The sequence below is a fragment of the Bubalus kerabau genome, chromosome 18 (assembly GCF_029407905.1).
Source record: "Bubalus kerabau isolate K-KA32 ecotype Philippines breed swamp buffalo chromosome 18, PCC_UOA_SB_1v2, whole genome shotgun sequence".
In the NCBI taxonomy this organism is placed as follows: domain Eukaryota; kingdom Metazoa; phylum Chordata; class Mammalia; order Artiodactyla; family Bovidae; genus Bubalus; species Bubalus kerabau.
Genome location: NC_073641.1, coordinates 60,611,777 through 60,635,918, shown reverse-complemented (window position 1 = coordinate 60,635,918; position 24,142 = coordinate 60,611,777). Strand labels below are relative to the sequence as shown.

The window sequence follows — 24,142 nt, the reverse complement described above, 5'->3', positions numbered from 1 at the left end:
AATTGGTTAGGACTTTTTGGTTCTCTGATTTTTGAACTAAATCATCACAGACCCTAGAATATAATGTGCTAGATACTGGGTTTGTGGTTTTGGGGGCGAGGTGGATGAAATTGTCCATGTCCTCATTCTCCACAGCTGTAACTCTTTCTAAACTAATATTCCATCCCTCGAGACTGAAACTTCAGCTAACCTGCTGGGCGGATGACGTGAAGAGTGATAGTGCTTGGCAAGCTGATTGCAGAACATTCCAAGGCCAGGTTTTGTTTCCTGATGCTCCATAAAAATGAGTATAGGGCTGTATGAATGAGTTATGTGGCTCTAAGAAAACTTTTATGAGTTTGCATGGTTTATAGCATATTTTGGTTAGATATGTTCTTATGTAATCCATGCACTTTCTGGAATGTAGGGAAAAGACTTGCATGTTGGCATTCTACATCTGGTCTTAATTAAAAATAGTAATAGATTTATATATGAATGAAGAGATTCTGTCACCATTTGAAATAAATCATGCTGTTTAAACCCCTAGCTGCAGAATGTTCTTTTAAAGCATTTTGCAGGAGAGTATCTCTACATGTCCCTGGCTTCACCTAGAGACATGTTCAGCTTAAAAAATCTGCAAACTGACCCCTAAAAAGTAATTTTAGTTTCCTTTTTAAGAAAGTAGTCCAAGTTATCTTATCCTCTTCAACAATATGAAGACGTTAACCAAAAGCATCAATATCTATAATGACAAATACAGTTCCACATGTCCGCTGCCTTCAAATAAGATTAGGTCGTCCACTTACTAACACTTTGCCTTTGACAGCAGCAACGATCTTGCCTGCGGGTTAAACACCCGTGTTTCTTGTTAGTGTTAGAACCTCTGAGAGCGAGGGTGGGATGGAAAGAATATGGCTTCAGCAGTGTGTGATTCCTTACTTCCCTTAAATTAACTTTCTGTTCCCTTAAAAGATGGTTATCTATTCAGGGCAATAATAAACACTGTGTTGCCTTGGAAATCGCTTCCCAAATGAAGAAATTAAGAATCAAGAGCCCACCATGTTATCACAGAGAAAAACCTCATTATCCCTAAGTCAGCAGTATATGAGATACTAAGTAATGTGAGGAGGACACGGAATTTTTTTTTTTTTTTTTAATAATGTTTTCTTTGTATAAGTGAGATTTTTGAAGAGAACAGCCATTTGACTTTGGGGGCGGAGAGGGGAGGGCCGGAACACAGAGCACCTCAGCCTCCTTAAAAAGCCAAACAAACAGAAACACCTCGAAGTTTTTCTAGTCCCTGAGCATTTAAGCTGCCCCCAGGGTGAGCTCAGCAGGATGTCATTAATTGCCCGCGTGGCGGTGCCCGGGTGGCAGGGCGGTCGCGGGCAGTGCCTCTGCAGGGCAGCCCCAGTCTTGTTGAATCACATAGGAGGGGGCCGTGGAGCCAGGTGCGGTGTCAGAGGGCCATCTTGCCCCACCTCTGCCCTCACCGGTGCCAGGCTGGTCATCAGTCACTTCCGCTGCCTGGAACTCCCCCCGCGGCAGCCCCACATGGGGCTCGGGGTGGACCAGGGACCAGCTTGCCGGCTGGGGAGTGTCCCCTGTGGGGTGATGCTGACTAGCCTTTCACCCTTCAAACCTGTCCCCAGGGGGATGGAGCCATCCACTCGGAGGGTGTGCAGGGAGAGAGATGTAAATAGGTGCAGCTTGCAAGACTTATGTGTGGTTTCTGATCTCACTTTTATGTCTCTTTTTTTTTTTTTTGGAAAAGGGTCTTTCTTTTCATCTAGCAAGAATATCTAGAAACATCTGCTTTTGTCCTTGTGTAGAAGTCAGGAATGAGCCCAAACCGCCCCCCACCAGCCCTCACTGGCAAGATAGCCCCTCAGGAATTTCTTTCCCTTTTGTGACAGTGTAGAGTTGTGGTTGCAGGAAACTCCTGCTGTTCATCTTCCCCCAAAAATATGTTATTTCAAGGGCTACTCCACATTAAACTAAAAAGAGAGAAAACGGCCCCGTCATTCCAAGAAGACAGGGAGATGGGCTAGCAACCACTCTCAAACAAAGCCAGCATTTGTCCTCAGTCGAGAAGGATCCCCTTAGAAGTAAGCCCCGCATAAATCTGAGGACATTCTGAGAGCACCATTGTGTTTCGTGTCCGTGTGGTTTTAACCATGTGAGGATGTCTGCTCCGGGCCAGCAGGTGACCCAGGCTGTCCATGACCCATCCCTGGGAGGGGTGTCAGGCAAGCAGGTCACCAGAGCAGTGCCAGGGGATTTCTGCAGGCCCTCCGTCTCTTCTGGGGGCCACTGTGCCCCCTGGCACTGTAACTGTCGTCTCCCCGTGTTCTGGTCACCAGCCTGGCAGCTCCCAAGTTTTGTTTTTCCTGGAAGCCAACTTCCTGGTGGTAAACAGCCAGCTGCCGCAGGCCCACCGCAGTACCTGGGAGGGGCCCCACACGTGGGACCCCCACACGGGAGCCAGGTCGTTTTGTTCAGGGTGTGGTAAGTTACTCCGTGCACTAGCTTTGTATTAAATTCCTTTCGTTGATCCAGACTAACGCATCCGTTACCCACTGTCAATAATGACTCCTCCTCCATCATTTCCTTTCTCTGGTGTTTTCAGATTTCCACTTTGGCAATATGTAATATCCTGTTCATCTGATTAGCCAAGCAGAGGATTATGCCATCTGCTTTCTTCTTTATTTAATTTCTTGACATTTCCTTCTTGGAAGTTCAAGTGGTGCAGTTCAAATGCAGGAAAACCTTTAAAATGAGATGTGTTTTGACCCGAAATTCTGACAGGTTAGCATTTCCCCTCACAAGAATGAAATTAAAAGCAAAACGATGCTTGAAGTTTGGCACTTGTTGACACAGCCACGTTCTCCAAAGCCTATGTCATGTTTTAGGTGTTTTCAGAAACCACACTAAGAATAAATAGCATTTTAGAGAGTTCCTCAGAGTCAAAGAACAAATTGCACACGCAAGTTCCGATTGTGTGTTCTGTTTGGTTAGACATGGCAGGCCTTGCATGTCTCATACACCTCACGTTAGGTGCTGGTGTGAGGGTGTTCTCATTTCGTGACACAGATTATCCCAAAGTCTGGTGCATTGCACGGGGCAGCCGCTCTGTGTGCACACACACCCTGTGTGCACACACACCCTGGCTTTCAGCCTTCACAAAGAAAAAGGTGGAGCAGTTGCTTCTGATGGAGTCCCTTTGTTTCTAGTTATAATTGATGCCGGTGGTTCACTGGTGTTCTTACACTCAGGGGTCCCGGGAGGGAACCTGGGAGTGAGCGCTCCCATGTGAGTTCGTGGAAGGGGGCTGCACAGAGAACAGTGGGTGTGCCAGCCATGTATGTGCATTTTCTCAGACAGCAGAGACCATGTGTTCCTCATTACAGCCTGAGCCATGGCCATGCTATGCTGGACCTCTGGGTAAATCTAGGGATTACTTTAAAAAAAAAAAAAAAAAGCAGAGAATTTATCTTTCTCCTTCTGTTTTCTGTGTTTGCTTCACATTTGAAAGCAAAGGCAGAGTTCCCATTTTTGCATTGAGGACCCACTGTACCAGCTTGTGACATGTGTAAACCTGGGTTTTAATACCCTTGTGCCACCATTTTCTGAATAGTGAAATACACACCATTTTCAGTCACTGACACCCCACGTCCATGCTCAGGGCGTCTGTACAGCTTCTGACTTTTTATGAAGTTAACATGTTTCCATGTTAACATGCATTTGCCGTGACAGTGATGCTCCCGAGTGTAGCCGTGGACCACCTGAACCTAGGGGTGTGCGGAGGAGCAGGTCACTCACGGAGGACGCAGCATCTAATCCATGCCCGTGTCTCAGCCCCGGTGCATCTTTGTTGTGCTGAGGGGCAAATCAAGAACCATAGATTCACGTAGACAGATGATGAGTGAGGTGACCGGAACGGAAAAGCAGGAGTCGAGCAAGAAAAGTTTTCAGATACTTATTTGCAAGTAGAAAAGAGAGTTAAATTTGGGAAAATATTATAAAATACTTGCTCTTACATTCTCATCCACCAAACGTATAACCGTATCAGCAGGCAGCTTGTTACTACCTGTCACCTGAAGTTCTCCCAGGGGCACTCCAGCCTCTTCGCATGCTTCGTTGTCGGGAATGAATACACCGGGCTGCCCAGGTGATTGTAATCTCTCTGCAGCATGGAGAGAAGATGACATCCTGAGCGAAGCATCTGAAAGAGTAACTTAGGATGAGCTCGCTTTTTATGTGCTCTTCAAGAGGATTTCCAGTATGTTGCTGTTTTTAATTATTCCCAAAAAAAGTTGCCTTGATTCTAAAAGCACATATAGAGAATGATGACAATCATTTACGCAGAAGATTTTGCACTAGAATATTTTAACCAACCCAGGCAGCCATCACAAACTAACAACTTACTTTCCCTTTGCTTTATAAGTAGTTTATAGACCTGATTTTCACATGTATATTACAGCCTTCCCGATGCAGTGGAAGAATTTCCTACATAAAAGAAAGGGTGATTAACTGCATTGAACTCATAACAAGACAGGGGTTTGAGAAACTGCCAGATTGCCCGGCATACCTGAAGGCCAGGCATACCTGCTCAGACCCTGTGCAGTCTGTTCTAAAATGGTCTGATGATGATGTTTTCGGTCCCGGGGTGTCCTCGAATTCATCTTTCTCTAGCCCTGCACACTAACTGCTAAATAAACATCTCCTGAAGGCCTTGAAACCAGAATTGTAAATGAGCACTTTGCTGTGGGAGCCTGCCGAGCTCTGAGCTCAGCTGTCCCTGATGGAGTTAGTATCAAGACAGCGCCGGGCGGTTCATTTGACAGATATTTTGGAGCACCTACAATGGACAGGAAGACAGGGCTATCTTTCTTTAAAACTAACCAGCTAAAATCGTTCTAGGAGCCTCGGTGAAGGAGACATTGAAATGTGAGCTAGCTTTCCTTGGAAAGCCTCCCAGGGTTGCGTGTCTACCCCTGTGTGGTGGTCGTGCCTCATCAGGCTTGACGGTCATCAGCGATCAGTGATGGTCCTGTGTGTGCCTTGGGCTGATGCTGCAGAGCTCAGGGTGCCCACTGCAGCAGAGCCTCGGTGACAGTGGCCAGGCTTTGCTGTCCCCACTGCTCTTTCCTCCTGCTCTCAGCTCGGAAGCTCGTCTTTCCGATGGATCCTCACACAGCTCACACCCCCGTGCCTTCTGTTTGCTTGCTTGTCTTTTGCAGTTTCTTCTTCTGTGCAAAAAATGTGAGTACTGCCTCGTGTTTGGGTGGCACGAGTGGTAAAGAATCCACCTGCCAGTGCAGGAGATGCGGCTTCGATCCCTGGTTTGGGAAGATCCCCCTGGAGAAGGAAATGGCAACCCTCTCCAGTATTCTTTTCTGGAGAATCCCATGGACAGGGGAGCCCGATGGGCTATAGTCCATGGGGTTGCACAGAGTCTCACAAGACTGAGCAACTGGGCGCGCACACACGCACGCGCACACACACACACACACATGTTGATAAAGACCATTTGTGTTCCTTTCCCACAGCAGCCTGGTCAGGAATCACATTCACCTCACTGTCAGGAAACTGGAGACATGGCAGAGACCTACACCCAGTACCTGCCAGCCACAGGCTGGACCCACTGCCCGTTGCTTTGAATGACCATGACTCTGTGAAGTCTCACTTGAAGGGAAAGGCAGGCCATGAACTCTAGAGATACCTGACCGAAGCAGCCGCAACCTCTGCCCACGGAGGGAGGGAGTGAAGGCAGGCAGGAGGGCGTGTCGGTGACTCTTGTTCAGACTCGGGGCGGGGGCAGGGGGGGAGCTGGCGATTCAAATTCAGGTGACAGCATCCTTGACCACCCAGTTTGTACTCTGGGATCCTTAGAAACATCCTGGAGCCCTTCCTTCCTCCCATCGTGAAAATAAGGAGAGGGTTAAAATGAAACGTGATCCTTTTCTTAGTCTGCAGCTAGCAGGAGAATATGGGCCCTTTTCCTTTTTTTCTTACATTAAAAAAAAAAAAAAGGCTTTATTAATCACAGATGTCTGACTGTAAGACTGGAGGTCTTGAGGGCGGTTTCCCTTCTCCCAGCAGCTTGGGGCCATGTGCGTTCCAGGGTTGGAGCTCTCCTATGTAGGGCCGGGGGGCAGGGCTCCCCCCTCCCCTCCTCTCTTTAGCTTTTTTCTATATTTTAAGAAGAAATCTGACATGGACTTTGGGTGAACTCTGACTTCAGCAAAGAACCATCTTTGTGGAGCTGTGTTTCCTTCAAAATAAGAAAGAAACTTTGATTGATTCCCCACTCAGGGCTTTAGCAGCTCACAACTGGCTTCCTCTTGTAAACACACGAGCATCTCTCTAAACAACTGGGACGCGCTGACAGTATTTCTTTAGGCTGGCATTTACCTTGTCCTCTTAATGAGGGATAAGTTACTTTTAAAAATGGAAACACAATGAAGCAATTCTCCTAGATTGCTCCTGTCACCCTTCATACACCTAAAGATGATGTTGAGTATATCTTGATTACCATGGTTTGTTGTTCAGTCACTCAGTCGTGTCTGACTCTTTGTGACCTTGTGGACTGCAGCACATCAGTCTTCCCCATCCTTCACCATCTCCCAGAGTTTGCTCAAACTCACGTCCATTGATTAGGTGATGCCATCCAACCAGCTCATCCTCTGTCGTCCCCTGTCTCCTCCTGCCCTCTATCTTTCCCGGCATCAGGGTCTTTTCCAGTGAGTCGGCCCTTCTCATCAGGTAGCCAAAGTATCAGCTTCAGCATCAGTCCTTCCAATGAATATTCACGGTTGATCTCCTTTAGGATGGACTGGTTGGATCTCCTTGCAGTCCAAGGGACTCTCAAGAGTCTTCTCCAACACCACAGTTCAAAAGCATCTATTCTTCAGCGCTCAGCCTTCTTTATGGTCCATCACCCACATCCATGCATGTGGAAAAACTGTAAGTTTGACTCTGTGGACCTTTGTTGGCAAAGGTACCGTGCTAGGCCTGTGATGTGAAGATGATTCATCCAAATCCCTTTTTCTGGGGACTCACAGTTTGCATGCACATCATCTCAGGGGTTCTGTGCTACCAGGTCGTCCTGGCAGCATCTTGTGTTTGCAAAAGCACTTTACAGTTTGTAGAACTTATTCATTTCCATTCTCTCATGTAATCCTGTCATATGAGGAAGAAATTCGGATGCCAGGATGTTGGCCTGGGTCAGGGCTGCCGAGGGGAGGAGCCAGGCTCAGACTCAGACCCGGTGATGAGCCCGGAGTCCCTCTGACATCCTCGTCCTCAGCTGATTATCCACCTGGACCTTGAATCAGCGGAGTTCCCCCAGGCTGGAAAGAGGAAGACATATCCCCAGCAAGGCGTGATGGGAACACGGGCACCCTCGTAGACGTGGCATGTGGTGACAGGGTGGAGAGGCAGCAGTACTTAGTATTGAGTCTTTTTTTTTCTTCCAAGAACGTAGAAGTTGAGGGGAAGGCAAGCCACAGGGACTGAAGTTGGAAACAGGAACGGTAGGGTCTCTTTGAGTAACATGTTTTCCATCATACTTCTCAGGCGAGTTGGGCTCCACGTGCTTCTCCTGCCCCTTCCCACACCATGGGTGTGGGGGCGGGGGTGCTGGTGTGCCCCTGCCCTCAGCACACGCTCCCGGGCCTGACTGCACACGGCAGTGAAGCACCTCAGAGCGCGGGCCGGAAAGGCACACAGTTCACAGACCCGGGAGCTGCACCACAGTCAAGAGGTGTGACCTGTAGCTCGTCTCAGAGCTGGTGGGACAGAGCACCATGTTGGACGTCAGCGTTCACGGGGGTCAGCGACAGCTGTCAGAGAGTTCAGGCTGGGAAATAGCCTTCAGCTGGTAGTCGATTCGCTGACTCACTAGTTTTTAAACAGAAACTTATTGGGCTCCAAGGATGTGCTAACTAGGCACGTAGCTGTAAACCAGCCCGACCTGGCACCCGCCGGTGTGCTCCTGAGTCTGAGGTCACGGTCCTGGCCTGACAGTTGTTGTTGAGTCACTGAGTCATGTCTGACTCTTTGTGACCCCATGAACTGTAGCCCGTTAGGCTCCTCTGTCCATGGCATTCTCCAGGCAAGAATACTGGAGTGGGTTGCCATTCTCTTCTCTAGGACATCTTTCTGACCCAAGGATCAAACCCACATCTCCTGCATTGGCAGGCAAACTCATTACCGCTGAGCCTGACAGTCACCCGGCTACAAATGCTGTCATGAAAGGGAGACACGGAGCCCTGGCCACAGGCCTCCGCCCCAAGATGACTGTTGTCGTTGGCCTGAGTCGCCCATAATCCTCGCAGAGAGGGGGTCTCCGAGGAAGGGGCCTGCCCAGCAGCACTTGTGCTCGGCCAGGGCCTTCTGACACAGTGTATCCAGCCACTGGGAGCTCAGCTGGGGAAGGCACCTGTGTGCAAACCAGCGATTAGGGGCCTCCCAAGGAGACCACCTGTGTGTCATGACACCTGTGTGTCATGTGACTGATGCTCAGTCACATCAGAGACCTCAATTCTACTTGATGCCATTAGGACACGTTATTAAAGTTGGCATCAGAGCAGTTGGTCTAGTGGTCAGAATCTGTCCTTCAGATGACGAAAAATAGTAAGCCCTTTATTTCCTTTCTCCCTGGTGGGTTAGCTAGGAAAGAATCCACCTGCAATTCGATCCCTGGGTTGGGAAGATTCCCTAGAGAAGGGAAGGGGTACACACTCCAGTATTCTGGCCTGGAGAATTCTATGGACTATATAGTCCATGGGGTCACAAAGAATTGGACACGACTGAGCAACGTTCACTTTTATTTCCTTCTATAAATGGCAACCCACTCCAGTATTCTTGCCTAGAGAATCCCGTGGACAGAGGATCCTGGTGGGCTGCTGTCCATGGGGTCGCACAGAGTCGGACACGACTTAAGCGACTTAGCATAGCATTAATGATTGATTTAAGTAATTTTTAAGTGTTTTAAAATTCCTGATTTATGCATATGTCACAGTCTGATAAAGAGCTTGTAAATGGACTGTTAAAATCCATTGATCTGGGCAAAATGAGTCTCTAGTTGAAAAGAGAAAAATAAGATTTACTGGTTTTTTTCTTTTCAACTTAAGAGACTCCGTTTAGCCCAAATCAATGGGTTTGTGTGTCCAACAGTGTAAAGAATTGAATATTATTGTTAAAAACAAACTGGAGAGGGAAGGAATTTATCTGTTTGTTCTAGTTTGGGGTTATTTTTCATTGTTAATCACCTGAATTATGACTCATTAACCAGACCTGCACAAGAAGAAATACCTGCTAATCTTAGAGACAGGTGAAGAAACTTTCCCTCCACATTTTCAGGCTTCTGAAACGAAATCATTTTCCAAGGTAAAATTTTTAAAACAGAAAAATTTCCTTCTTAGTTTGTAAACCACTGTTAGCATATTTCTGAGTCATAAATATTCCAGTTAAGTGAAATAATGTCATTAAGTGATAACTAATAGCAGCTCAAGAAGAGCACCTCTGTTTCCTGGGAACACGATTCATCGGCGGCACTGGTGAGCTCGGACCTTGGACAGCTCTACCTTCTCCTGGCTCTAGGCCCAACCACTCAGGTCTCGGCCACGTTTCTAGTGCTTGACCTGACAACTGAGGAAAAAAAATCTCTTGAAACTACTGCTCAAAGTGCAGAGAACCATCCTATGCAGCTGAGCCTACATAGAGAAGCTCAGAAGTGACATCTCTAACTGTTTTTCTTTTTGAACCATTTTTACAACCAGCAACACCTGCATAAAAATCCGTAGCATGTGCTGTATTGCTCCCGCGCCACGTATCCCCAAGTGCCGTCTTTTAGGCACAAAAACACATGGAAGTTCCGTTTGTTGGCTTAGTTGGTGTCCCCATCACTTCTGTTTATTTTCTTTTTAGTATTTATTTTTTCATTGATTTACATAGATGATTTACAATGTTGTGTTAGTTTCGGGTGATTCAGATACATATATGAACTTCAGATATTCAGATACATATATGAACTTTAAAGCCTCTGCCTGCAATGCAGGAGAACTGGGTTCGATCCCTGGGTTGGGAAGATCCCCTGGAGAAGGAAATGGCAACCCACTTCAGCATTCTTGCCTGGAGAATCCCATGGATGGAGGAGCCTAGTAGGTGAGATATATATCTCTCTCTATATATACATATGCTTTCCCATCACTTCTAAGGTGTCGGTGTTCTGCTGATGAATGTTAAGGCCTGCAGTTGATTTGGTTTCATTTGGTGAGTCAGCCTCTGCTTTTCCCTGCCTCCCTCGGCTCCTGGGGCATGACGGAGCTCCATCAGGATGCTCACCACGTGTTGGGGAGGCCCTGCCACTTCCACCTCCACGGTTCTCTGTCTGGTGCGGTTACTCAGCTGAGGGAACATAAGGCTGTGAATCAGCATCTCTGTTTCTTTGGGCTGGAATTTCTGCTGTTTCCAGTCCATATGAGGTGCCTCCTATACAGCCGGCACTGTGCCCGGCCCTGGGCACACCTGAGGGGACAAGTCAGACAAGGCCCCCACCCTCTGGGAGCTTCCGTCCTTGTGAGCTCATAATGTGTTATTCAGGCCCAGCTCCAAAGGCCAGCTTCAATGCTGCCTCCTGCAGGAAGGCTTCCGTCAACTTGATGGCCTGGTTCTCCCGCCTCGTCCCTGTGGCGCCTGAGGAGCACGAGGCTGACATGGGAACGTTTCAGTCACACTTAACATAAAAATAAATAAAAATATATGTATCAAACCCGAGTATCCTGCATTGGCAGGCGGGTTCAGACACACGTACTCCCACACAGAGGGAGAAAGGATTTTCTCTTAAACAGAATGCTACATTGATTAGTTCTGAGCCGAAGTCGCCTCTGCGAAAATGTATATTTTTAAGAATGAGCAATCTTGCTTGAAGCGCATCATCTGTTTACAAAAGATTATACCCTCTCTGCCTGCAAGGCTCGACCAAGCAGGGACAGGGCAGAGGTGGACAGCGGTGCTGCACTGTCTCGCCCGGGCGAGTGTGAAACTGCTATCGACTCTTGTGCATGTAATCACGGGAGTGGGAGGAATTAACCCCCTTCTGTAGCTGCGGCACATGGGGGTCTCCAGGGCCGCAGAGGTAAATACAGCTCAAACACGTGTCTGTATCAAATCATCTTTTTAAAGATTGTTTTTAAGACTTCGAAAGACTGGAAGAAAATGACACGCAGAGTAAATGATCTTCCTCATTCTGGTCCCTAAAGAGACCATTTCACAGTGGGGGTGTCCTCCCAGAGTCCAGGGCTCAGGACAGGGCCGACAGGTCTCCCAGGTCACTGGCTTTCTGTGTGTTAAGTCACATCTCCTGTTACTGCACAGAGCTATTGAGTGTCGGCTGTTACCTAAGTTTGTTCAACAGCAAAAGCGATCAGTTCAGGGTTGACTGTATTGAATTTTCAAATCCCATGAGGATGTTCATTGGGGGTATATTTTCAAGTAACAGCTTGGTTATTTGAAGTTATTTATTTTTTAAATGTGTTGTTGTTTTTGTTCATGGTTGTTGGTATCAACTCCAGCACCTCAAAGGAACTGTGCTGAGGCTGAGAGCAGGGGCTGCACATTCGTGTTTCATGGCTGGAAACAAGCGGGACCAGCCAGCTTTTATCCTTTCACACCGAGCTTTCTAGAAGGGTGCTGTTTGTCACAATGATGATTTGCCAGGTCACATGCATGCGGAGTCATACATGCACATACATATACATATTAATACATTCAAGCATATTGCATTTTATTGCATTTTTTTTTTCCGCTTCACAGAACCTGCTTTTTAAACTAATTGATGGTTTGTGGCAACTCCGTTGGGCACGTCTGTGGGAGCCGTTCTGCCAGCGGCATTCGCTCACTTCATGTGTGTGTGTGTCACGTTTTGTTGATTCTTGCAAGTTTCAAACCCTCCGCCAGCAAAAAGATTATGACTGACTTGAAGATTCAGATGATGGTTAGCATTTTTTTTAGCTGTAAAGTATTTTTTAGTTAAAGTATATGCAGTTTTTAGACAGTGCTGTTGGACACTTGAACAGTCTAATTTGGGGGGAACCAAAAATTCATGTGACTGACTTTATTGTAGTATTTTCTTTATGGCAGTGCTCTGAAATCAAGCCCACAACACCCCTGAGGTGTGCCTCCACTTTATTTATTGAGTGGTACTTTTATTCAGTGGGAGTGAGTCAAACTAATATATTTGTCCACCAGGATTAGTCTTTAATTTCCTTTAAATTCTTCTTTAAGCCCTTCTTTCTCTTGGTTCTTGTCTGTCAAGAAAATGGGTGAAAATAATTCAAACAGTGTGTCCTCCGATGTCGGTGATATTTTAAGTGATAGTGACATTATGAGTCTGTGCAGCACTGATGCTGATTGTCAGCATGGGTGACTCAGGTTTTGGGGGGCGGGGCACAGTACACGTGGAGAAAAATGATCTCTGGCAAAATTCAAGTTCGGGAACCATTTGATCGGTGAACCCGCGGGTTGGATCTCCTCCGACACCCCCACCCCCAGGGCAGAACCAGGGGGTACGGCTCCCAGAGGTCACTGAACTTGGTGTTCGGTTGGGTGGTGCCCACACCAGTGGACCCAGTGGCACCGAGCGGGACCTCCAGAGGCTTTGAAAGTGAAAAATGAAAGTCACTCAGTCATGTCCAACTCTTTGCGACCCCAGGGACTATACAGTCCGTGGAATTCTCCAGGCCTGAATACTGGAATGGGTAGCCTTTCCCTTCTCCAGGGGATCTTCCCAACCCTGGGATCGAACCCAGGTCTCCCTCATTGCAGGTGGATTCTTTACCATCTGAGCCACCATGGAAGCCCAAGAATACTGGAGTGGGTAGCTGGTTCCCATCTCCAGAGGATCTTCCCAACCCCGGGATTGAACCCAGGTCTCCCTCATTGCAGGCGGATTCTTTACCATCTGAGCCACCAGGGAAGCCCAAGCATACTGGAATGAGTAGCCCTGTTCCATTCTCCAGGGGATCTTCCCAACCCCGGGATCAAACCCAGGTCTCCCGCACTGCAGGCGGCTTCTTTACCGGGCCGCCAGTCACATTGGCTTCTCTCTCTCACTCACAGACTCACTGTCCGTCTCCAGCAACGACGCCAGCCCGCCTGCCTCCGTGGCCTCCCTCCAGCCCCACATGGTAGGGGCGCAGAGTTCACCAGGCCCCAAGCGCCCGGGCAACACGCTGCGTAAGTGGCTGACAAGCCCGGTGCGGCGGCTGAGCAGCGGCAAGGCGGATGGGCACGTGAAGAAGCTGGCGCACAAGCACAAGAAGAGCCGCGAGGTCCGCAAGAGCGCCGACGCCGGCTCGCAGAAGGACTCAGACGACAGCGCGGCCACCCCGCAGGACGAGACCGTGGAAGAGGTCAGGGTCTGCGGCGTCTCCCCTGCGAGCCCTGGGCCCAGCGAATAACCCTCCTCTGGTGGTTTTCCGGGTGTTTCCGGAAAGGACCGGTGTCAGAGCCCCACAAAATGCATTTAGCAGCATGCTGGGGCCCGGGATCCACGTGTGGCCTCTGATCAAGAGATCAGAGGACTGAGAGCCCCCCTCCCCAGGCGTGGGGGCACCCCCTGCCTGCTCCAGGAGAAAGTGGTGCCCTGCTGCCCCAGCCCCCCCACCACCTCCATCACAGGCAAAGCCTGGGGTGCCCCCCCCTACCCTGGGGATGCAGACGATCTAAGCAGTCTCTGGGTTAGTCCTCAGCCATGTAGTGAGTGAGGGATAGTCGCTCAGTCCTGTCCGACTCTTTGAGACCCCATGGACTGTAGCCCACCCGGCCCCTCTGTCCATGGAATTCTCCAGGCCAGAATACTGCAGTGGGTTGCCATTTCCTTCTCCACAGCAGGGAAGCACCAATTTTAGACTTGGAAGGACTGGGGAAAGCCTGCATCCTCCAGTATTTCTACTACCAGACCTGCCCCCATATTCATGTATATTCATACTGACCTCTTGTCCTGAGTAGAAAACATCCAATTATTTTGTTAAGCCAGTAGTAAACACTGCATTATTCCCATGTCATCAAAGATAGATGTATGTAGGCCAACCAGGAATTATTTTTAATTTCCTTTGGAGAGGAGGGACCTTAAAATTGTACTGTAAGGAATGGAATTTTTTCATGATCCCCAAGATGGGTCTTCAGTAATGTGGTGTTAGTGAGGGGCCCTCAGAGTTTTTAATGAGGATCCCCATCCCCCTGGTTCCCCACGGACTCAGAAAGACAAAGGCAGAGAGAATGGGGGAGGAGGACAAGATTGGTATCGTTTAATTTATTTTGCAGATGTGTGGTTTCTGCTGCTTTTCTCCTGGGCCTGTTTTTGCCGTGGGTTTTCACTGGAGCATATCATTCATTTATGTCCTCATCTATTTGTTTAATATACTGGGTCCTCCTAATAGAAGTAAAAAACTGAAGTTTTTTATAAAAGTAAGACTAGGGAAAAATGAATGAACTACATTCTTAAAATACACCTTGAATTGTATTTTTCTTTATGCTCTCATGATTGCAGTGAGTTTTATTTGAGCAAAAAGTAACAAAAAAGTGAAATACGAGACCAGAGAAAACAGAGGGTGATGGTTCACTTTTTTAACTTTTCTTTAAAATTGGCCTCTTGAAGATGAGACGTGTTCAGAGCCTAACGGTTGATGTTGGCAGTCCCTTTGCAGACACTCCCGGCCCTTCCCTCGTCCAGCTGGCTGGTGACGGAGCTGGCGCACTTGCAGGAATCAGAGTTCCCATCAGGGTTGGAAGGGGCTTGTGCCTGGTTTCTGCTGTCAGTTTCCATCTCCCGTTAACCCCCAAGGGCTCAGTTTCTATGCCTGGACACTGATACTCAGGGCCAGGTTTTCACGGGAGAATGTGGGTCTGCTTTCAGAGAGGCCGGAACGAGGGCCTGAGCAGTGGCACACTTTCCAAGTCCTCATCTTCGGGCATGCAGAGCTGCGGAGAGGAAGAAGGGGAGGAGGGGGCCGACGCCGTGCCCCTGCCGCCGCCCATGGCCATCCAGCAGCACAGCCTGCTCCAGCCGGACTCCCAGGACGACAAGGTAAGGGGGCCGTGGCTGCCCCAAGTCAGGAGAGGGCCCAGCGGTTCGCTCCTGTGCCCCAGCCTCAGGGCCAGACATAGAGAGCGACCCAGGCTGTGAAAAGGCGTCTGGAACACGTGCTGGTTTTCCAGGCCGAAATCTGCCTGCCTTCTCCCCCCAAGCATAGATAACATAGGCCGTGTGTTTAGGCTGTAGGAACACGCGCAGTCTCCCCTACAAGTGTGCTTGCATAAGTACCTTCAGTACATTTTTAATGGATGTTTTCCTAATTGCTACCTTTCAAGTCATTTTAATTTTTCTCACTGTCCTGACCAGGGCCCCTGAGTGGACAGTCAGAGAAATCACTGTCCTGCCTGCGTGCGTGGTTTCGTCCCAAACACACACGAGCCCACCTGATTCTCTGTGTCAGGTGTCTCTGCACACAGGTGTGGTTTTCAGATTAGACTGGATGGCTCTCCAGTCCCTTTTTTCCAACACGGCCAACATCTGGATCAAACCGGAGTTTGTCAAAGCTCAGGAGTCCGTTCAAGGTCACGAGTCTCCTCTTTGGATGTATTCGGGCCAAGTAAACCTTTATTTTTTGCTTTCTGGGTTTTCCTGAGTTCTTACAGGATCTAAAATTACTTTGTGCCTCCCAGCGGTAGAACCCTAAAATATCAAGAAGGAAACCTGATAACTGGCTTGTTCATCCTTTGGCGTTCCAGCCCAGCCTGCTTCTCCAAACTGGCAGGTGTTGAAAACCACGCTATGAAGTCATTACTGGTGATTTTTTTTTTTTTTTTTTTTTGGGCAGAAACCAAGTTTTCTGAATAAAACAGACGTTTTCATCAGTCTTCCCCCGTCTTCACTTTTTTCCTTCCCCGATTCCCTCCTCCGTGCTAACACAGCCACCACTCGCTGGATGGCCCGTGGGTGCTGACCCAGGCTCCGCCCAGCCCAGTGATTGACGGCCCTGAGGCCGGGGGTCATCACACGTCAGTCTTAACCTCAGGCCCCTCCTCTTTAGAACTCTGCCGCCTACTCCGCCAGGGCTCTCAGCGCACAGTGGGTCTTGGCAGAGGAATGTAGCTTGGCTTTGAGTCCCGAGTCTGGGGGTCATCCGAGACGCAGACCCCATGCTGCAGAGGGCTAGGGTGGCCTGAGATCAGAGAAGCTCACCTCTCACTGCACAGAACAAACCCACCACCAGGCAACAGGGCTCTGAGAGCTCCTCAGTGGTTTCGTAGCATTCTTAGCCATACCTTTCTGAAGGCAGAAAACTAAAATTGGGTAAATCAGAATGGTTAGCCAAACAGTGAGGTGCCAGGCCTGCTTGGCCTATTCACCAAACCAGGAGGGTGTTTTTCTCCATTTAAAGAGTGGATGACACTATATTCTTCTGAATTGCTAAAATCACTGGTTATTGTATGACTTCATTGGGTATTATCCATAGAAGTTCTTTTACAAAAATCGATAGTGATGTTCCCAGAGAGTATATTATCCTGTGACTAATATTTTGTTTTGTTCTGTTCTCTCTTTTTGTAAACTTTCACTGCAGCATTATGTTGACTTGTGTTCTGTGTCTGTTCTGGCTCAGTTTCCTTACCTCTCCATTTGAATTTTTTTTCCCTTCTTTTCTTCACCTCATCTTTCAGATTTCATTAGACCAAGCCAACATTTGTTTTGCCAAGTGCATATCTGGATCCACATTGTAACTGCCTCATTGTAAACGTTTAGATCCGTATGTGTCTGCCGTGAGCCATGCATCGTTAGGACAGCTAGCCGTGTGTTGCATGCATCTCTGCTGTCCTTAATATGAAGCAAGGTTCATATTACACCCCTCTTCTAGTTTCCAGTAAATTAACGGTGCGAGTAATCCGCAAACACAGCGTGTTTGCTAATTACTGAAACTTGAGCTCAGTAGCCCCTCCCGCAGACCCCTTACCTGTCCGCCCTGTACACCCTGACTCTAGCCGTAAATGGCATCCGATAGCTTGTGAGGCCACAGAGCTCCTGTCCTCTGCACTAATCTGGGGAAATGGATGGCACAGAAAATGGTGAGCTTGTCCCCCTCCTCCCTGTCTGGCCAGTGCTCCCGGCTCCTTTGCTTTCCTTCCTTCTTTCTTTGAACCCCATCCGCACAGTAGAGCCATTTTTAGTATCCTGTTTTTGGTTCCCGATTCCTTGAAGGATTCATTCACTAGCCCTTAAGCCTGTCACTCTTCTGTTGATCTCCGTCTTTCCCTCCTTAGCCAGTAGCCTAGCCAGCAGTTGAAAAAAGAGTTAGAATCCTCCCCCATGCCCAGTCACCTCTTTGAGAAACATTCTGATGGGACATGGCTGCAGATTAAAACCAGACTCTGTCTGCTTTCCACATGTATCCCAGACAGGTCTTATTTAGTGTTTCATGTCAGAATATTGTAAATTTTAAAAGATGGCTTTAAATAAATGCAAACAAAGACAAACTCGTGGTCTTTTGGTCTGGAATTACTTTTAAAAAGAGGCTGAGCTTGCAGGAGAATTTTCCGTCTGTCCAGTGACTAACATGAGGCATCCCCCTCCCCCCTCTCTTTTTCTCAACTTCCTCTCTAGGCCTCTTCTCGGTTATTAGTCCGCCCCACCAGCTCCGAAACGCCGAGCGCAGCCGAGCTTGTCAGTGCAATCGAGGAACTCGTGAAAAGCAAGATGGTAAGATTTCCTAGGGGCTCAGGCCTCAGGGCTGGACGTGGCTCATGGAACATTGGGGTGTGGGGGTGGAGGGGGGTGACCTCACAGGTGGGTCTCTAGTCTGCAGGACGGATCCTCAGGTTCAGTAATTGGCTTGAAGACTCACAGAACTTAGCGAGCCACGGTTGCAGTTCGTTCCTGTGAAAGGATGGAGGTGAAGGTCAGCCAGGGAAGACGTACAGGGGCAGGTCCGGGAAGCTCACGTTCAGGCCACCCTTGTCCTCTCCCCATGGAGTTACGTGCCCAGTGCTAGCCTCTCCCAGAATCGCACGGTGTGTGGTGATACCTGCAGGGTAACACCAACAAGGGCCACCACCGCCCACCCCACACCCCCAACCCCACTCTCCAGCCTCGGTGGTCAGAGTTTTTATCTGGGCTCCATCACATACACAAGGTTGACCCCTCACATGGCTCACCCCATCCCCTGTTCCTCTGGAGATCAAGATAGCACATGACCCAAAGCCCCCACCAGAAGTCACTCAGTGAGTATATAGATTGTCTGTCTGAGGCCAGAACCCCCAGGTAGACAGACTTCATCAGGCAGGACATTCCGGGGGCTTAGAGGGACCTCCCAGGAGCCATGGTCAGCCCTTTCCTGACCCACGTGGTCTGCAGTGCTGGCATCGTCATAGCCAGTGTGGTCAGTTCCATTCTCATGGGTCGTTGGTATCGCGGGTGCCACTGGGGGTCTCTGGCTGCCTCTGCGATCCTTCACTGGGGTCTGCAGTGTAAGAGGGAGAAAGGTTTGTGTTGCTGAGTCAGGGCTTTATTCTCTTAGTGACCCCATGTCCCTAGTGGGTCAGCATGGCTTCATTTAATAAAAGCCCCAAATCAGATGTTGATTCTTTGAAGTTAGGTATGCATTGTTTCTGACTGATTCAAATCAGTAGATTTCTGTTTCTTAAGTTTTCCTGTGAAATAGAAAAACCAGTAATGGTAACAGCTTTTTAGACTCGTATACCTACTACCTTACTACATCTTTTAAAACTCACCACTCCTAAAATAAGAGCCCGCAGCCTCTCCCACACTCCATTCTCCAGAGTAACCACTGTGGAGCAGTTTGATATGCTTCCCTCCCAACGTTCTCTCTGTGTACTCCCCTCAACAACTCTATGAGTGGGGCACACACTGCCGTATTCTCATTTTACAGATGAGAAAACCAAGGCACACAGAGTGTGTAAAAACTTGACCAGCTGATAAGGGACAAAGGTTTACTATAATTTATTTAAGTAAATTCATTATATATATGTGTGTGTGTGTGTGTGTGTGTGTATAGATTTATCGTTTTTAATTTTCATTTCTGTTAATTGTTCAGTCGCGCAGTCGTGTCCGACTCTTTGTGACCCCATGGACTGCAGTGTTTATTTTTGCATAAATATTCATGCTAATTACATGTGTGATTATAATTACATGTAAGTATACTTATAGGGTAAATTTTTAGCACTGGAATTGCTAGATAAAAGGAAATACAGTTGACCCTTAAATAGCCCAAGTTTGGATTTCACAGGTCCACTTACAGATCTTCTTCAACAGTGAATACTAGAGACAGCATAGTGTGCAGTGGGTTAATCCGCAGACGTGGAACTGCAGATACTGAGGGACGACGTACAGAGGACCAGTGTCCCAACCCCTGCATTGTTCACGGGCTAACTGTACTTCTTTAAAGTTAGAAATTTATCTTCCAAAGCTAGTACTAACTAGGTACTATGTTTATATATATATATGTATAAATAAAACACTCCAGTTTCTTCTCCCACCCACCCCTAAGCAGCTGCTGATGAGGCTGGTTGTTTCGGTCAAATGGGAATTACATCCAGAATCCAGACTGACAGGTATTGGCCCCCACCCCCAGCCGGGTGGTGGTGAGCTTTGAGGTTAGACAGGCCATTAGACAGAAAGACTACAAGGACTTGGTAGAGAAGTCAAGAACTTAACTCCACTTGGGAAACTTAACTCCCACTCAGAAATTTGGGATCATGTCAGTATGAATGGAGCTTAGCCACATCCTGGCTGTCTGTTTGAGAAACAAGTTGATTAATGGTCTAAAAAGATGCTCAAATAATACTGAATTGAGTTTTCAGGCATCCTTAAACATTTTAGAAACAGCCATTTATACACAACAGTTATAGGATCATTAAAGTCATGCTTGTCTAATTGAAATTGTTCTCCCAAGGAATGTTATGAGACAGCACTCTGTCAACCTGCTAGTCATTGTTCTGCAGCTGTTTGAAGGGATTCCATTGTGAGTGGGTTGAGGTTGACGTGTCATAAATTCAGATGAAGAGAAGTTCTATGCGTGTCTCTCAGCTCGTAGTGGTTTATTCCCCCTTTTTAGTTTTGAAGAATTAAACTCTATTGGTTGAAGTTGAGTTATTTCTACTACTCACAACTCTTCGAAGTGAATGGGCATAAAGCTGTTGGCAGGGTGGAGAGGGCGTGAGTTTGGAATCAGAGATGTAGGTTCAGATTCTCCTACTGTCTGCTTCCGCCTCTCAGCTGGAAGGTGGGGTTTGTAAACCCAGTGCTGTTTGATAAGCTCTAGCCGAGCTCCCTCCACCCGAGCACTCAGCTTGTGCCTTCCCTCCCCATTGGAGAACCACATTTATGCTTTTTATGGTGGACTCGCTGCTCCTTCATTCTCCATGGAATGTAATCTAGACTCCGCCCTCTTTTTCTGGCTCAAGGGAAACATAGCTCTGCCTTGGTTTCCTGTGACTAATCCTCAAATGAGAACTGCTTTTGCCGATAAAACTGCTGGTGAATCATCTGAACACCCTCCTTCCCGCCGTCTGCTCCCCATGACTCTGAGTTACTCCTGCACGGCTCACGGATGCCATGTCACCCCCCATTTGTTTTCCTGCGGGCGATCTCTTAGGCTGTCGTGACTTTGCAATCAGATTGAAACACTGAATTGTTAGCCCTCCAAAGCCATGTGTGCAGTGGACTGGGGAGGTGAAGGGAGAAGGTGTCCTGCCGTTGTGCCATCTGTGTTCAAGGAGCTGGCTCTCCTCACCCCACAAGCCCTTCCCTGAAATTCACTTCTCTGTCCACTCCACATTCCTGATCAGGCAAGCGTGGACTTCCTGAGCGTGGGTGGAGGGGGCGAAGGCAGCCAACAGCCTCAGGGACTGCAGCTGACTTCGGGGCTTTCTTCTCTTCGTTGATCTGAATATAAAGAGAAACCCAAGAAAGAATGAGAATAAGTGAAACAAATATCTGACTCAAGATAATAGAACAGTACAATTTGTTTTTGGAAAAAAGCAGAAGGACTGAATTCACAGAGCTAAAAACAGAAATTAATGAGTTGGAAAAACAGAAAAAGGGAATAATAAATAACACCTAAGATTTGTTTTTTCAAAGCATACAGACTTCAGGTAACCTTTGCAAAAAAAAAACCAGATCCACAAAATAAGAATCTATAAAGAAAAGATCAGCGAGAATTGAAATAATCATGACACGTTACCTCTTTCACCTCTTTGAAAATAAATTTGAAAACCTAGGATGAAATGGGAAGTTTCTTAAGAAAATACAGTTTACCAACATTAACCTCAGAGAAGCCGTGTGTGCTTCTGCTCAGTTCAGTTCAGTCGCTCAGTCGTGTCCTACTTTTTACGACCCCATGAATCGCAGCACGCCAGGCCTCCCAGTCCATCACCAACTCCCAGAGTTCACGTCCAGACTCATGTCCATCGAGTCGGTGATGCCATCCAGCCGTCTCATCCTCTGTCGTCCCCTTCTCCTCCTGCCTCCAATCCCTCCCAGCATCAGAGTCTTTTCCAATGCATCAACTCTTCACATGAGGTGGCCAAAGTACTGGAGTTTCAGCTTCAGCATCATTCCTTCCAAAGAAATCCCAGGGCTGAGCTCCTTCAGAATGGACTGGTTGGTTGTGTCCAACTCTTTGGGACTTCATGGACCGCCAGGCCCCTCTGCCCATAGGATTCTCCAGGCAGGAATACTGGAGTGGGTTGCCGTTTCCTTCTCCAGGGGATCTCCCCAACCCAGGGATCACACCTGTGTCTCTTGCATCTCCTGCATTAGGTGGGCAGGTTATTTACCGCTGAGGCACCCAGAAAGCCCTCTGAAGAGTTAAGTCTACATAGATACTCTCTTTTCATTTAAGGAATAGGGAAAGTTGATAAGAACCTACCCACAAAAACCCACTGAACCCAGAGACCCTCACAAATAATCCATCCAAATCAGATTTCCATTCTGGGACAGCGCTCCTGCCATTTTACTCAAGCACGGTTGCCAGAAGGGGCCATTGGGCGGCTGGGAGTGGACGGCACAAACGTGTCCACGGCCTCTGGGGTGTCTCCACACTCCATGGATGCAGCTGCCGGGTCCAGAGGGGCCCTCACGGGTGTCCATGAAGTCCGGTGCCTCCCCAGCCCTCTTCTGTGTAAAGGGCCCTCTACAACCTTTCTTTCCTGTCTCTCTCCTCACCGTTGAAGTGACCGTCATTAAATCTAACGAGCTGCAGCTGTTTCCTCGCAAATCCGGGCAGCAGACAGCACTGCTCCTCCCTCCGCCCATCCTCCAACCTCCTGTCCGAGATCGGCCTCCGGGACCCGCACGCGTGGACCCGGCCCGACTGCTGCACATGTGCTTCCAGTCAAGGTCAAGAGCTGTTTACTTAAAAATAAGAATGCTATTTCCTCACCGAGCCCTGTTCCTTAACTGTTTTTTCATTCACTGAGAGCAGGAGTTGGTGTGTTTGCACAGTTCCATGGCTTACTCCTTGGAAGGAAAGTTATGACCAACCTAGATAGCATATTCAAAAGCAGAGACATTACTTTGCCAACAAAAGTCCGTCTAGTCAAGGCTATGGTTTTTCCAGTGGTCATGTATGGATGTGAGAGTTGGGCTGTGAAGAAGGCTGAGCGCCGAAGAATTGATGCTTTTGAACTGTGGTGTTGGAGAAGACTCTTGAGAGTCCCTTGGACTGCAAGGAGATCCAACCAGTCCATTCTGAAGGAGATCAGCCCTGGGATTTCTTTGGAAGGAATGATGCTAAAGCTGAAACTCCATTGCTTTGGCCACCTCACGCGAAGAGTTGACTCATTGGAAAAGACTCTGATGCTGGGAGGGACTGGGGGCAGGAGGAGAAGGGGACGACAGAGGATGAGATGGCTGGATGGCATCACTGACTCGATGGACATGAGTCTCAGTGAACTCTGGGAGTTGGTGATGGACAGGGAGGGCTGGCGTGCTGCAATTCATGGGGTTACAAAGAGTTGGACACGACTGAGCGACTGATCTGATCTGATCTGATCTGATGGTTTTGATGAACAAGATTGCAGGAACACACTTGGTGTCCTCAAAGCTGCGCTTAGTGATGACACCGGCTTCAGCCTGTCACTCTTACGGGAAACAGGACAAGTATTAGAGGTTTTAACTTGGTAGGAAATATTAAGTGTTCTTGTAATTTGTATCAGGCTTTTTGTTTGAAGAGAAGTGCGTCACATTTTCCCCAGTTACATTGCTTAAATACCTCTCGATCATCTATATGTCCAGCTGTGTCACTGTGGGAGTTTCAGAAGAACTGTCATCTATTGGCAAATGATGTGAACTGACAAGGGATTAATCTCCAAAATATACAAACAGCTCATTCAGCTCAATATCAAAAAATAACCCAATCAAAAAATGAGTAGAAGACCTAGATCGACATTTCTCCAAAGAAGACATACAGATGGGCCACGGGCACATGAAAAGATGCTCAGCCTCGCTAATCATTAGACAAGTAGAAATCAAAACTACACTGAGGTGTGACCTCACCCCATTCAGAATAGCCATCATTGAAAAGTCAACAAATAACACTGGAGAGGGTGTGGAGAAGAGGGAACCCTCCTACACTATTGGTGGGAATGTAATTTGGTACAGCCACTATGGAGAACAGAATGGAGGTTTTTAAAAAAAACTAAAAATAGAGCTACCATATGACCCAGCAGTCCAGCTCCTGGGCATGTATCCAACAAAGATGAAAGCTCTTAATTGAAAAGATACATGCCCTCTAATGTTCATAGCAACATTATTTACAATAGCCAAGACATAAAAGCAACCCAAGTGTCCATTGATAGATGAATAGATAAAGAAGATATATACACGCACACATATATATGTGGGTGTGGGTGGATGGGTATATATACCCACACACACGATGGACTATTACTCAGCCATTGAAAAAGAATGAAATAATGCTATTTGCAGCAACATGGATGGACCTAGAGATTGTCATACAGAGTGAAGTAAGTCAGAGAAACGAATATCATATGATAGCACTTACATATGGAACTTGATAAAAATGATACAAATGAGCTTATTTACAAAACAGACTCACAGACATGGAAAACAAATTTG

At 47.7% G+C, this 24,142-nt stretch overlaps 1 protein-coding gene across 4 annotated transcripts in view; it reads left to right on the top strand.

Moving 5' to 3' along the window:
• The window catches only part of TRIO (trio Rho guanine nucleotide exchange factor), a 363,130-nt gene that overhangs the window by 303,919 nt on the left and 35,069 nt on the right, over positions 1 to 24,142 (top strand). For all 4 annotated transcript variants that reach the window (XM_055555138.1, XM_055555137.1, XM_055555139.1 and 1 more), the window contains 3 exons: positions 13,108 to 13,400; positions 14,906 to 15,076; positions 17,648 to 17,743. In XM_055555138.1, coding sequence (XP_055411113.1) covers positions 13,108 to 13,400; positions 14,906 to 15,076; positions 17,648 to 17,743 — 560 coding nt within the window. The remainder of the gene's footprint in view (positions 1 to 13,107; positions 13,401 to 14,905; positions 15,077 to 17,647; positions 17,744 to 24,142) is intronic.